The 15,811-nt window shown below is 44.4% G+C and overlaps 1 protein-coding gene across 4 annotated transcripts in view; it reads right to left on the minus strand.

Annotated features, from left to right (window-relative positions):
* The window catches only part of PDE1C (phosphodiesterase 1C), a 286,306-nt gene that overhangs the window by 30,601 nt on the left and 239,894 nt on the right, over window positions 1-15,811 (minus strand). For 3 of the 4 annotated variants that reach the window (XM_053359751.1, XM_053359754.1, XM_053359753.1), the window contains 4 exons: window positions 14,451-14,532; window positions 9,277-9,397; window positions 7,770-7,945; window positions 4,340-4,639 (listed from right to left, as the gene is read on the minus strand). In XM_053359751.1, coding sequence (XP_053215726.1) covers window positions 4,340-4,639; window positions 7,770-7,945; window positions 9,277-9,397; window positions 14,451-14,532 — 679 coding nt within the window. The remainder of the gene's footprint in view (window positions 1-4,339; window positions 4,640-7,769; window positions 7,946-9,276; window positions 9,398-14,450; window positions 14,533-15,811) is intronic. The other variant, XM_053359755.1, reaches the window with a different exon arrangement.

The following is a 15,811-nucleotide window of genomic DNA, read 5'->3' on the forward strand; positions in this document are numbered from 1 at the left end:
TGCTGCTCGTCTTCATATACCTGATCGACTGTAATGAGGGAGAGATCCTCAAATGGAGTCTGTTCTTCGTCTTCCATGCTAGGGGAGAGGACTTCAAAGCGATTGTGTATTTCTAAACAATCAGAGCGAACCCTGGGCCTCCTACTTCTTTGAGTCACGTTTCTCCATATATCTGGCACCTGTGTTGGTGAACTAGCCTCCTTCTCAGGGGTGTCCCCTGTCTCCTCCTTGGTGGATTATTATTATTATTGATTATTATTAAATTATTATTGTAATTATTAAGCCACCAAGTAATGCCACTGTCTGGACTGGATATAAGTAGGAGGACGGCAGGTTTGGGGGCTGGCTGAGGGCAGAGATATTGGTGGGGCAGTGCCCCGTATTCCCAGGTAAACCAGCCTCCACTCCTTCCAAGACTGGATTTTGCCATTCCAATGGTACGTAGTGCCAATGCGAGGCACTAACAAAATGAATCTGAAACTGATGGCGCGGAACTTAATTTCTAATGATACGGTGCACAGAAGGAGCTAGCTATTTTAAAATTAAAATCATGATAAGCAGTCTAATTAACTCCTGGGGGGATATAATTTGCAAAATGAGATAATTCCACTTCATTGGTGGCCACGTTACACGCTGCCTTTGAAAGAAAAACATTGGCAAACAATGGTGTTTGCATGGAAAGGGTAGCAAATGTTCTGTTTTCTGAGCGCAGCTGTGCACGGGGCAAAGCTATGGAATCAGGCCCAGATGTTTTGCTGCTTCTCTCAAGAACATATCCATATGTTCCACTTCCTACGTTCCATTTTCACACAGTTTTCAAGTCATTGATAAGACGGTGCACATTTTTAAACAAGTGTGGGGGAGACTGGCTAGAGTTGACTTGAAATTATCTATTGTTGTTTTGGAGTGAAAAACACTTAATTAACCAAGATATGTCTGTTTTTCATCCAACTCCAAGACATATAGCACTACTTGTAGGAAGCTGCAAAGGGTCGTTTCTCTCCCCCACCTCTTTTTAGGGTATAGGATGCTCACTATTCAAGGGACATGGGTGGTGCTGTGGGTTAAACCACAGAGCCTAGGACTTGCTGATCAGAAGGTTGGTGGTTCGAATCCCCGCAACGGGGTGAGCTCCCATCGCTTGGTCCCTGCTCCTGCCAACCTAGCAGTTTGAAAGCACATCAACGTGCAAGTAGATAAATAGGCACCACTCTGGCAGGAAGGTAAACAGCGTTTCCGTGCACTGCTCTGGTTTGCCAGAAGCTGCTTAGTCATACTGGCCACATGACTCAGAAGCTGTACGCCGGCTCCCTCAGCCAGTAAAGTGAGATGAGCGCCGCAACCCCAGAGTCGGCCACGACTGGACCTAATGGTCAGGGGTCCCTTTACCTTTCTCACTATTTCGGTTTTTAGGGTATAGGATGCTCACCATTTGGGGTTTTAAAATCAGCTCCCTAAAGCACTGCTATGTATCCTGGGCTTAGATGAAAAAAAGCGACACCAATTTTTGCATGATTTTCATAAGCCTGGGTCAGTGTTAGTATGAAAGGGGAAACTTATAGACCTTTGGATGGACCTAGGAAGCTCCTGCAGCCAATCAGAAGCCACAGAAGCCCCGTCGGACGTTCAGGTTCCAAAAGAACGTTTGCAAACCAGAACAATCAATTCCAGGTCTGCGGCGTTCGGGAGCCAAAACGTCTGAGTTCCAGGGCGTTCAGGATCCAAGGTATGACTGTCTGTATGCACATGTGTGCAGAGCTGAAATGATACATGCTTTCTACCGTGCTCCTTTGCTACAATTTAGAACGGGGAGCATACACAAGTGTTCCTCATTCGGAGGAAGAGGGATACTGGTCTAGCAACCATTTCCTGCATTCTGTGTTGGCTGGGTGACATGGTCGCACAGCTGAACTTGCTTATGCAAATATGCAGTGCTCTGATGTCAAGACATCCCCTTGTGACCTCTGATTGCATGGGTGGCCTCCATTTTACTCTTGCTGAGAAGAACCAAAGCGGTAATGAAACCACAGCCATTGGGGCAGCAGGGAAAGAGACGCAACAAATATGGTGAACAAGCAAGAGGTTTTGGGTTGGTGTTTTCCTGGAGAAAAAAACTTTGCCCTGAAAAATGAAAAGGGAAGATGCACAGCAGCGCCTTACTGGTAACACCAGTGTGGAGACAAGCCACACTTCACAGTACAGAAGTGTCAAATCCACATACCGCAGCTCTTCAACATATTAATTTCATGTCATTTAAAGATTTGGAGTTACGTTCATCTCTCTTTCTGTCCTGAAAGGACTTTGTATAGGGTCGGTACCAAGCTGAACATATTTCCCTCTCTATAACACGCAGATTTTTTCTCCTAAAAAGTAAGGGGAAATGTCTGTGCGTGTTATTGAGCGAATGTGTGGTCCCTGGAACCGACTGGCGCGAGTGCAGGGGCAAAAATCAGGCAAAAATGAGATTGCGCGTCGCGGAGAAGGGAAGCCTGAAGAGAGGAAGCTGCTGCTTTCCTGCATTCTGCCTCAGGGTCTTACTGCCCACCCTTTTCTGTTTCGTTGCTGTGTTTGCTCAAACGGAACAAAGAGCAGGGAAACCCCCTGCCCTCCAGGCAAGCAGAGGGGAAAGGAAAGGATCGCGTCCTTCCTTCTAATTCCTCTCCGTGCTCCGGTGCTGCTGCTGCTGCATCCAGGGAAGCATTCTAGGGACTCGCAGGCAGCCGGAAAACATGCAGGTGAGAGAGAGGGGGGGGGGCTGGCTTGGGTGGGTGGGGGGAAACTTTTGCCTTCCTTTCCTCCCTCCCGTTAAACCCCTCTCCTGCATTCTTAGCCAGCTGCTTCTCTGCACACCCCTCTCGTGCTCCTTGTCCCTTCTGTGTTTTTCCTTCCCTCCCCACTTAAAACGTGGTTACAAAGCACAGATCCATATGGATCCTCAGGATGTTTGCATTGGGTCACCCCAAATTCACCATTAGATCACATTACATGTCCACGGCTACAGCCTGCACCAAAAAAATCACGCACCCACTGTTGCCTGGGGCTGCAATGGTGCAAAAATGTGGTTACAAAGCATGGGTCCACATGGATCCTCAGGATCTTTGCATTGGGTCACCCCAAATTCACCATCAGATCACATGTCTGTGGCCACAGCATGAAGCACAAAAAAGATACATCCACTGTTTCATTCAGAATTCCCCACCCCCACCCCCGTTTTCCTCCTCTAAAAACGATGTGTGTGTTATGGTCAGGTGCATGTTATAGAACGAAAAATACGGTAATATGCCATTCTCTGAAGAGGAAATAGTTCCCAGGCTTCAGCGAACACCAACTTGCAAAACTTCCAGAGATCGTTTACCAGCTGTAACTGAGCATTTGAATGCTTTTGTGTCATCGGCAGGACCAGTGCTAATGAGATATTAATATTTCCCTTCAACAACCAAAGACCAAAGACTGCAAAAGGGCAAGGACCTGGAATATCCACATGAATATTACACACACAAAGTCTATCCTCTGCAAAGACATAGAGGCTTTTCCTAAGGCAAGGAGACTGTGCACATTTGCAGAATTGAATTTCCTAATGAATAGGGTAGCTTAAGGGACTTATAAGAGCTGTTCTTCTAGCTGCATGGTGGAATGATGAGTATAATGAACTCTGAAAAGAAATGATGAAACTATCCCCAGAGAACAGGAACAATCCCCCAGAATGAGATAGACTAAGTCCAGCAAAGAAAAGCGCTCGTATGCATCCAAGGAGATTAATGTTGTGTATCATTACATTAAAGTTCCCTTCTAAAACTGTACAGGCCACTAAACTAGTGTCCCAGGGAATGACACAGCAGAAATGAGCCAGCAGCGGCCGCAAAAGTGCACTTAAGTGCAATATCCAGCTGAATGAGACGTCTCATTTGATTCTCTCATTAATTCATTTATATTGAGAGCCATTATCTTTTGCAATGACAACAGCAACAAAATGAACAAAAAAAGACAGCTCTAACCTCTGTGTGTGCATGTCCATTATGTATCTGTGTGTGTGTGTGTGTGTGTGTGTGAGAGAGAGAGAGAGAGAGAGAGAGAGAGAGAGAGAGAGAGAGATACCTCTCTCATACAGACACTTAATTCTGTGATATCATTAGAGTGCATATTAGAAAGCAAGACTGGGGTGGGATGGCTATAAGAACCTCATCTGCCCACCTGTCCAAATCTCTCAAAGATATGAGCTCAGCATTGCATTCTTTGTTTATTATTTAAAACACTTCTATCCCACTTTTCCTCTCCATAAAGGAGTTGTTCAAAGCAGCATACAAATGAAAAGTACATTTGCTTCTGCACAAGGACTTACCATTCTGTACAAGCCGCTTTTGTTCTCCTGCCGTCGCCTTGGACTCCGACTCCTTTTCCACCTGAGTTGGATTTTTTCCTTGAGAAGCTTCATGTTTGCTGCCAGCCGTTTGGCGAGTCCCATTCACATTAGTCTTGCTGGCTTCCGTGCTCTTGCTTTCTCCCGAATTGCCTTCTTTACTACTGTCTGGCTTGGGGGCAGTGGTTTCCTCAGCCGGCTTTTTCCCTTCGCTTTCTTCCGTTTTCTTGTCATCCGTTCCCTGCTGAGCATTCTCCTCGGCCTCTTTCTTGGCTTTCTCTTCTGCATCCTCGGCAAAAGCAAGGACAACAGTGAATGGCAGGAGGGGGAGAGAAACCATCAGTCAGAAGGGCAACTCTCCTTTCCGCAGCCCCAGCCCACATAGCCCATGGTCAGGAATGATGGAGGTTGCAGTTCAACAATATGCTCACAGGTCCTGCCCATCTCACCAGGTGACTAAGACCACAATACTAAGCATGTCTGTAGAATCACAGAATGTCAGGCCCCCTTCACACTTCCACTTGCCCTGCCACTTCCCCCTGGGAAAACCCACTCTTGACCGCCGAATCAGAGCAAACAAAGATGGGGTTTTTTTTAATTTTAATTTTGCTTTAAACAAATACAAAGAAATATAAACAACCAAAATTTTAAAAAAAACCCTTGATAATAATAATGGAAAAGGCTAAAAAAACTACAAAAAATATCAAAGTACCTGGCATAGAACATAAGCCATTATGGGAAAGAAAAAAGGAGAAGGAAGAAAAGAAAAGAAAAGAAAAGAAAAGAAAAGAGAAAAAGGGGGGAAATGAGCCAAAACACAAAAAGGCTCGTCTATTGTACGCTTCTGTTAAGGTCACAACAGATTATTATTCTTATCAATTATCTCTATCTGCATTGCATAGAATCCCTCATCTTGGTATCAGGGAATATTTCCCTATGCGGTATCATTCTAAACATAACCAGGTCTTTATTGATGAACCCTTTTCCCCTAGATAATTATTTAAATATTCCCATTCTTCTTTCACCATCTTTTTAGGTTTATCTCTTATTGCGTCTGTCAGCTTCTCAAGCTCCAAGTACTCGCACAATTTGACTACCCATTCATCTTTAGTGGGTGTTTTTTTTATCTTTCCAGTGTTATGCCACTATAACCCTTGCTGCTGACGTTGCATACATAAATAACCAGGTTTTGTTTTTGGGAATATTATCTGAAACAATTCCTAGTAAAAATTCTTCCGGTTTCTTGCTAAATGTAGTTTTTATCAATCTCTTTATCTCTTCATAAATCATGTTCCAAAATCTTTGTATCTCTAGACAGGACCACCACATATGGTAGTATGTTCCTGTCCAACAGGTGGGTTAACTGTGTATTGACATATGCAGTCTCCAGCAGTAAAGAGCAGATCTTCCCAGGGAAAGTTATGGGACAAACAAAAAACCTCTCCCATGCCTAGACAAGATGAAAACCACTCGGCACAAATAAAGTGTGGACAAGCCCTTTGAGTTGGAAGATATCTTGGAGGACATACAATCCAACTTCCAATCTTGCAGCCACGGCACCCTTTACTCTCCCACTTCTGCTTAAATACTTTTGCCAATGGAGAGGCCTCCATCCCACCTGCTTTTTTTAAAAAAATTCCACCCATTACTTCTAGATCTAAACAACAAAGAACTCTCTCTGTGTGTTACAGCCAGAAATCCAACTTGCGTAGTAGTGTCAGAATGAATACTGAACTTATATCCTGTCTTAGTGTGGGTTGTTTTTAGTATTTTGCTCTTAGGGGCATATGCTAATTCTGTTTCCTACTTTGCATCTATTTAATAGCAACATTTTAAGCAAAAGGAGCTTGCAATAAATACTCACCTATCAGAAGACACTTAGGAGCAGAAACAATACATACAACTTTCTAGTGATGTTATCTTACAAAAAGGGCAAGTACTGTGTTCTAGATGGGTGGGATAGTTTCAGGGGAAACCGTTTTGGTCCCAGACAGCTGTCACAACCATCACCTGAATCTGCTGTCAAAAGATTACAGTGCTTTGATATTTGCCATCCCATTAATGACTGCTGTCGTAAGTACATTTGCAGTCAACAGTAAGGATGGAGGAGATTTTTTTTCAGTTCACATTTAAAGCTGAAATGGTCAAATCCACACTTTCTGAATCAATATGAGAACTGAGACATAGCCATCCTTTGAAATTTGCACTTACGCGAATTTAGCAATGGAGTTCTGCAACGAAACAATGTTTGCAAAACAAGCATAGCTGGACCACAGTTGTCCATGCATTCATAAGCTCATGGTTGGATTACTGCAATGCACTAAGTGTGGGGCCACCCTTGGTGTTCATCTAGAGTCTGCGGCTGGTGCAGAAAGTAGGGGGTTTGTAGAGGACAACTACCACAGCATATGCCTGCAGGAGTTTGTGCTGTCTGCCAATTTGATACAGGGCCAAGGTCAAGGTGCTGGTATTAACATTTAAGTGCCTACACAGCTCAGGACCAAGGTACTTGAGAGCCCGCCTTATCCCTTATATAAGATAAAGGTAAAGAATCCCTGGATGGTTAAGTCCAGTCAAAGGCAACTATGGGGTTGCGGCGCTCATCTCGCTTTCAGGCCAAGGGAGCTGGTGTTTGTCCGCAGACAGCTTTCTGGGTCATGTGGCCAACAGGACTAAACCACTTCTGGCACAACAGAACACCGTGACAGAAACCAGAGCGCATGGAAACACTGTTTACCTTCCCGCCGGAGCGGTACCTATTTACTTGCACTGGTGTGCTTTCTAACTGCTAGGTTGTCAGGAGCTAGGATTGAGCAACGGGAGCTCACCCCGTCACGGGGATTCAAACTGCCGACCTTCTGATCGGCAAGCCCAAGAGGCTCAGTGGTTTAGACCACAGTGTCACACACGGCATACCCAGCAGAACACTATAGTGTGGGGGAGAGTATCTCCTGCAAGATCCAAAGATCTCAGAAGCCTACTCCACAGTAACTTGGAGTGTGACTGCCTCTGTTCTGTGCGAAAGCATTCCTGCAGAGCAATGTTTCCCAAACTTCGGTCTCCAGCTGTTTTTGGACTACAACTCCCATCATCCCTAGCTAGCAAGACCAGTGGTCAGGGATGAAGGGAATTGTAGTCCAAAAACAACTGGAGACCCAAGTTTGGAAAACACTGATGTAGAGATATGACAGGCATCCACTCTCTGCAGTTTCTGGAAACAGCTGGATACATTTTTGTTCTGACAGGCTCTGCCAGCTGCATAATCACATCTTTACAATGAGTATTCACTTAGAGATGCACTGAACTCTTAAGGTCCTTTGCAACATAGAAGCTTTCCCCATATACACACACAGACACCATCAAAATTCTGAGTATTTTGAAAATTCTATGCAATGAGCTCACTTGTTCTTACCTTTGGTTGCTTGTGCTTTCCACTTCTCCCGGTTTTGTTGCACCACCTCAGTCCAGGTGCTTTTGAAACCTTTGAAGTCCACAGTGAGAATGGAGCAGTTGAGAGAGGCACTTCCTTCTGACCCAGTACTCTTGACACTTGATCTTTTAACTTCTGAAGGGCTAATGCTATTCAGACTGGGAGAGCACAAGATAAAAGGCGTTAATATTGTATCCAGATAGACCCAGAGCATAGATGCTAAAGAGACTTTAGGAGCAAAATGTCCATTTTCTTCATCCACTAACTTGACCCTTTCTCCGACTGAGCTTTCCTATCCACCCTCCTGCTGAGGGACGCGGGTGGTGCTGTGGTCTAAACCACAGAGCCTAGGGCTTGCTGATCAGTAGGTCGGGGGTGGGGGTGAGAAACTAAATCCTTTGGAGTCGCAATTTTGCCTTGGTCCTGAGTCTTTTTTCAATGTTGGGCAATTTCCAAGCAAGAGCCAGGATGGGTCAGACGTGGCAAATGGCCTCATTGGTGATGAATGTCTGAAGTGAAAAACTCAGAAAACCATTTTGACATGAGCAATGGCAAGCTGGATTTGCCAAGCCACTTGACGCACAAGGAAGGTCATATAAATCAACCATTTTCTAAATCCAGCAAGTCTAACTATTGCATGTAGCAAACTTGCAGTATCTAAAGGTTGTGTAGAACTTTATCTAGAAGAGTTTATCACTATCTGACCAAAACCTTTATCTTGTTAATTTTATTCATCTAATGGTCCTCTAGTGGTCCTTTTATGTGTCAATTTGGAACATTGCCTGGCCACTTTAGAAAACATGGGTTGACCACTGTATGCAACATCTGGAACTGTAGGGGATCTTAATGTATCCCTTAAATGTTATCCATCCCCACCATGATGAAGTTCTCTTCACAAAGTAAATATTCCCCATCCAGCCATTGGGACATAAGCTATATGATCTTGTCTTAACGCCTAGATTTACTCCAGTAGGACAATTGCTGAATACATTTCATGGTCTATCAAGCATAGCTACATTCTTCCCTCTTTAGCCATTAAGTTAATTGCATATAGATTATTAGCCATATTTACTATAAATAAAAAGGTTCTCCCAAGCTCCATAAGAAGAGAAGCTTTGGGACATGGCATGAACATTCTGCATTCCCTTCTCGTAGTTGAGAAGCTTCTGTGCACATGAAACAGGGCCAGCTCTGCCATTGGACAGAGTGAGGCTGATGTCAGGCAACCATTTTTCGGTATTATGAAGTTGTTAGTTTAATTTAATTTGTTGTTGCTGCATGTTTACAACTATAGCAGGGTGAGATTTTCTGCCTTAGGTACCAGAATAACGTTGGCCTTGACTTGATGTCAGGAGGAGGTACCATTTTCTGTTCCGCCTCAGGCGGCAGACGTCTTGGGGTGGCCCTGAATGGGGCTCCAGATCCCAGCCATTAAGTTCAAGAGAATTGGGAGCTGAGCTGTCAATGGAAAATTAACGTAGATACCGACCTGGAACGCCTAAACCCTGTCATGCCAGAGTGGGAGGCTTCCTCAATGAGAGGTGTTACAATCTTCTCTGTCATGTCAGTCAGCACAGTGAAAGTGGGCTCCACAATGAAATCAATAAAACCTGGAAAAGGCACACAAAGGCAAGAGGATCAGCTACACTGGCGTCAATGTGTTTGTCGATATTCATAAAGAGATACCTGCAGGAAATGCGTCAATAGCCCACAGTGTGAATCCTCGCACAGGCATTAACATCTAATTGTAAGATTATTCTTTAAAACGGTGAAAATAATTTGCTGCAGTTCGACACATGGCAGATGGGACTGAGATTGTTTTGTGTGGGCTTTGTGGGAATCTGAGTCAAATTCTAAGTACAGCTGGTGATGAGTCTGACCCAGCTTGGAGGATGAAATTTATGGAAATGCTCTAATAACAAAGCTTAGGAATGCTTCGTGGTTGTGAAGTGTGCAAGGAAAAGTGGCATGTAGCTTCCCTTGCACTCTGTTAATCTAAACTTTGCATTTGACTTACCAGCAAGAGTTATCAGAGGTAATTTCATGTATTTTCTGTAAATCAAACCTGATGTTCAGCTATTAGGTCGTTTTGGATGAATAATATAATAACATAAATCGGCTAGTAAGTAAGGCTTATTATCAAAAGTAAGTATCTCGTGGTATAGGGTGCATATTTCAGAGCAGGGAAATTGGAAAGCACTGTTTATGTATTATTCACCATTTGCAGAGCAAATTAAACAAATTGGGTGCTATGTTACAGAAATGTCTAAAGAAACACCATCCTTGTTAAAAAATATGACCGCTAATGTCAAATGTAATTACAATTTCCCATAATCCACTTATTTAATTTCGTTTGCATGGGACACGGAACCCACTTTCCATCAGCTAGGAGTCATTATATCCTAGCTTATATCCTAGCTTTTATATCAGGAAATGAAAGTAATCAGAGCAACCATTTAGACTGAGCAGTGGTTCCTAAATCATCTTCCATGTATAACTGTGGCATAAAGCCTACACTAGCAGTCCCATTCTGCCTCCTTTATGTATGTATACAATACAAAAGTATGTATACAATCATACTTTTAAAAATGTGGCGCTGCAGGTTTAAACCACAGAGCTTGAACTTGCTGATCAGAAGGTTGGCGGTTCGAATCCCCGTGACAGGGTGAGCTCCCGTTGCCCGGTCCCTGCTCCTGCCAACCTAGCAGTTTGAAATCACGTCAAAGTGCAAGTAGATAAATAGGTACCACTCCGGCGGGAAGGTAAACAGCGTTTCCGTGTGCTGCTCTGGTTCACCAGAAGCAGCTTAGTCATGCTGGCCACCTGACCCGGAAGCAGTATGCCGGCTCCCTTGGCCCATAAAGCGAGATGAGTGCCGCAACCCCAGAGTCGGTCACGACTGGACCTAGTGGTCAGGGGTCCCTTTACCTTTACTTAGACGTGTGCAGGGATGGGCTTTGGTCATCTTTTGTAATATGGCCAAAATTTGGCGCCTCCAAACGGATCTTCTCAATTTTGCACCCACCGCTTGGCTCGGCACCCTGTGCGCCTAAATCCAGTGCTGACATGTAAAATGGAAACGTAAAGGGAATCCTGCTGGATCAGCCCAAAGGCCCATTTAGTCCAACATCCAATTCTCACACTATTGCATTTTTAAAAAGTGAAACCAAGCTGATGGAGGAAAAGTCCTGAGCTCAAGTGGGGGAAGGGCAGTGAAGAGCGATTGGAGGGGTGGGGGGCAGGGGTGCCAACTTGACCAAAATATTGGGGGGCAGGTAAGCCCTGTCCCACAAAATCGATCACATGAAGCAGTGCACACACACCATCTGAATGGGAATGCCCATCAACTTTGGGGGCCCAGCCCCTTAAAATATTTTATTGGGGGGGGACAAAGACCCCTCAGCTCCTAGGAGTTGGCTCCTTTGGTGGGGGATACATACCAACGCAGTGACAGCCTGCAAAAGTGTAATAAGTGATCCACAAATGACCTGTCTGCTTCCTCTACAAGAGCTCTTGTGCGCAATCTTTTCACTAGGTGGGGAGGAGCCACTGGGAGCTTCCTGGGCCTATCACTTATTGAGAGGGAAAGGGGTAGGGCACAGGCAGCAAGGAGGTTGGTGCGGAGCAAATGCACTGGCGGAGCAAATCCAGTGCTCCTGCTGGCGAATTTGCACTGCGCCAACCTCCCTGCCTTCTCTCCTCTCTCTCTCTCCAAGCTAAGCAGCAGTGGCCCACCTGTTGGGAAATTCTAGCAGTGGCTTAACTGCATCTGCATTCCTCAAAATGGAAGCAGCAAGGCTCCCATCTCTTCATCCCTGAGTGGGAGGAAAGACACTCGAGTGCAGCCTTTCTCAACCTGTGGGTCCCCAGATGTTGTTGAACTACAACTCCCATCACCCCTAGCTAGCAAGGCCAGAGCTCAGGGATGATGGGAGTTGTAGTCCAACAACATCTGGGGATCCACAGGTTGAGAACCGCTGTGTCTAGTGCATGAACAGGAGGAGGAGGAGGGAGAGGCCACTGCTGTCACCGCCAACCAGAAACGTGAAAGCTTAGAGCACATGAAACACCGTAGAAGGTTAGTAGTGCGGTTTGGGAATCACCTAAGATAGCCCTTTGTTCCTGATCAACATTTTAAAAAGAATCCAGGGACCAGTTAGTTAATGCACAACAGGTTCAGATATCTCAGCGTGGCATAAGCTCCATGTGATTATCAGTGTTTGCCCAGCACGTTCAGAAAGTGTGGGCTTTCTCCTTGCCAAGCAAAGGGCAGAAATGAAAGGATGTCACTACACTGATCAGTGAAAAAAGGCACTGATGACAACAAGGAGCAAAGTCTCCAATCAAACAAGCCTCCCACAGCCTCCGAGAGAAGAAAAAGCGTTTGCATCTTTTAAGCTTCCTGTTGAGCAATAGAAAATTCTTGGCTTGGTGTTCTGCAGCAATTTGGCCTGACGGATGAGAGAGCAGACTGGATTTTCAGATATTGGCGCTGGACTCGTGGTGAAATACCGTCCTTAGAAAATAAGCTGGTCTTCAAAAACAGGCCTTGACAGTTAAATTGCTTCATTTCACCCGTGAAAACAGTTCTCTGGATGCAGAGGGGAACTCAGCCCCAAATGTTTGATTGTATGGTATGTCTTGTAAGAAAAATAACACCAACTATGCTTCATCAGAAAATTTCTGTCAGTGACATAAGGTGAACAATAACATTCTTCCATTGACAGCATCTTAAAAAGCAGAGACATCACCTTGCCAACAAAGGTCAATATAGTTAAAGCTATGGTTTTCCAGGTAGTGATGTATGAAAGTGAGAGCTGGACCATAAAGAAGGCTGATTGCCAAAGAATTGATGCTTTTGAATTCTGGTGCTGGAGGAGACTCTTGAGAGTCCCATGGACTGCAAGAAGATCAAACCTCTCCATTCTGAAGGAAATCAGCCCTGAGTGCTCACTGGAAGGACAGATCCTGAAGCTGAGGCTCCAAGACTTTGGCCACCTCATGAGAAGAGAAGATTCCCAGGAAAAGACCTTGATGTTGGGAAAGATGGAGGGCACAAGGAGAAGCGGACGACAGAGGGCGAGATGGTTGGATAGTGTTCTCGAAGCTACCAGCATGAGTCTGACCAAACTGCGGGAGGCAGTGGAAGACAGAAGTGCCTGGCATGCTCTGGTCCATGGGGCCATGAAGACTAAATGACTAAACAACAACAACATTCACTTCTGACTTCAGCTCTGAGGTGAGAAACTTGCATTGGTGGATAGAAAATAGGGAGGGGGTGGATATGATAGTTCTTGATTCAATCGCAGCCGCTATATAAAGTCATTAGACAATTGCCCACTGAGCAGCAGACTGAGAAATGAATATTTTAAAATGTTAGAGCATGAGATTTACAAAGAGAATGTGATTATTAATGTCGGTTAGAGGCAGTAAACTTCCGCAAATTAAATAAAATGCGAAGCAGCACAGGACTGTATAAATCAGCCTTTAGTACGGATTGAGTGCTTGCTTCGTTTGCCATAATTGCCTTTGCTAATGGCATAATTTGCCATTAATTCTCCATTGATTTGGGCAATGGATACGAGCCTTTTTACTAAAGGTCAAATGCTGCCAAGAAAAGAAGACCAAGGGGTAAAGTTCTCTCCTTCGCGGTCTTGTGACAAGTCGTTCCAGCCAATTCTGCATATTACTTGCTCTGGCTGATAGCAGCTCTCTAAGGTCTCAGGACATGAGACCCTTTTAACCACAGGTTCCAGGGATATAACTGGGTCTTTATTGGTACAAAACACAAAAATTCTACTGAACTATAGCCAGATCTGAAATATGACCTGGCTTCCATCAAAATTCCTTGAATGCTTCACTCAAGCAAGAACACACATACAGTGGTACTTTGTTTCTCAAACACCTTGGTACTCAAACTCCTTGGTTCTCAAATGCGAAAATCCAAAAGTAAATGTTCCGGTTTTCGAATGTTTTTCGGAAGCCCAACGTCCGATAAGGTTGTCAGCTATTGTTTCCAGGGCACCTGCACCAATCAGAAGCTGTGCCTTGGTTTTTGAACATTTTGGAAGTTAAACAGACTTCCGGAACGGATTAAGTTTGGCACTTTTGTTTTTGCTATTTATTTTGTGTTTTTGTTTTTGAGGATTTTTAGGTTAATTTGTTTTTGTGACTATGTGGAGCCCAGTTCAGCTACTGACTGAATGTGTAACTGCGGAAATGGATAAAAGCCCCCCTTCCAAACAATGACTATCATCAGTACAGGTAAGGAAAAAAATGAATTTTAATTTTTATCATCTACAATACTGTCTTATTTATTTTATAGCACAGTACATTGTTTATTGCTTTCATTTTATGGATCAATGGTCTCATTGGATAGTAAAATTCATGTTAAATTGCTGTTTTAGGGGTTGTTTTTAAAAGTCTGGAATGGATTAAATCATTTTGCATTACTTTCTATGGGAAAGCGTGCCTTGGTTTTGGAACGCTTTGGTTTTGGAACAGACTTCTGAAACGGATTAAGTTTGAGAACCAAGGTACCACTGTACTGTGCTTTAGGCAATTCCCCCTTTCTCCCTTCTTACTTTCCCTTTTGCAGAGTCTTTGTGACCACTTTCTCCTTCTTCCTCACTTGGGAAATGTATTCTTTCTGGATGTACTTACCTACTTGAGACTGAGGGACCATGGTGGATTTACGGTCGCACAAAGGGGAAAAGGGAAGCCCTAGCTCTGCTTCTTTGTCACCCTGAAGAATAAAGAGAGAGAACAAAAAGAAGATTAGTACAAACCAGGAACGTAAAGGGCATAAGTCATGTTCTTGTTCACTTTGCAGCCATTTGCATGGGACTTGCAGAGAAAAAACTCCCGGTGCACTGTGATCTTAGCCAATATATTGACACTGGGTGCAAAAAGAGAGGTGCATGTTGTCTGCAAGACTGCCTATAATTGCATCCGCTCATGTAGATTGCAGCCTAGAAGCAGAGATATATTCAGTGAGACTTTGGCTCTTTTTAAAAAAAATAAGGGGCAGCAGATTTCTCCCTCTCCCCTTATTCCAATGTCCTATCGAATGGTGCTTTAGAAACAGTCTTGTGTTTCTAAAGCAGATTGCCATAAAGCCTGAGGACATGGAGGGAGAGAGGCAAAGTTGCCAACTGACTTGTGGGAGTGGGGTAGGCACCCTTGCCTTGGTCCACAGAAATACTCCATCACAATTTTACACATGTAACATGAGTAATCAATGGGGCAGTGAGCATACTTTGGCCTTTTATGAACTACTGGAATGTTCTAAAGGATATTTAGCTGCAACAGGGCTTTCTGTGAAGAAATGAACACACTCTGGCCTGGTTCAGACATAACAACAATAGAATGCTTCTATTAGGACAAACTAGTATGAGTGATGGAGCTATATACTCTCCCCTTTGCACATGCAGGGAGGAGATTTATGCCTTCAGGACAGGCTTGGGAGTAAAACAAAATGGGAAACTGTGATGTAGAACAAGCCAGGAACAAAAGCTTTAAATCTCCTCCCTTCAAGGGGAGGGGGAGAATGTGAGCCCACAGCTCAGGCTGGCTCACACCAGCTTACAGCAACAGATCATGCCCTGTTGTCACATTTGAACTGGGCATAGGATATGCTATGTTATTAGGATTTTCATTGTTGTATTTACTGATCATCCGATGTAAGCACACAGATGCCTGTGTTGAATTCCGCTAGGAAAAGAATGGAGAGAAACTCTTCCCTCCACATCTTTCTAAAGGACAGTAGACATCTCCCCGCACAGGGGAGCCAACTTGGGCAGGTCACACGTGCTCCCCAGTCAGGTTTCGAGGTCTAACAAGGCCTTGAGACCACGGAACCTGACTTCCGGTGGCGAGGCTTCAGAGATGCTCTCCAAGGCATTGTGAGACTTCAGAAGTTGTGTTGGAGGCCCTGTAGTGTGGGTGCTCAGGCACCCAGATTCCCTTATAGTCGGCGCCCCTGCCCCCACAGCAATATTTCATGCAATTGCGATGTCAACAAA

The sequence above is a fragment of the Podarcis raffonei genome, chromosome 12, assembly GCF_027172205.1.
Source record: "Podarcis raffonei isolate rPodRaf1 chromosome 12, rPodRaf1.pri, whole genome shotgun sequence".
In the NCBI taxonomy this organism is placed as follows: Eukaryota; Metazoa; Chordata; class Lepidosauria; order Squamata; family Lacertidae; genus Podarcis; species Podarcis raffonei.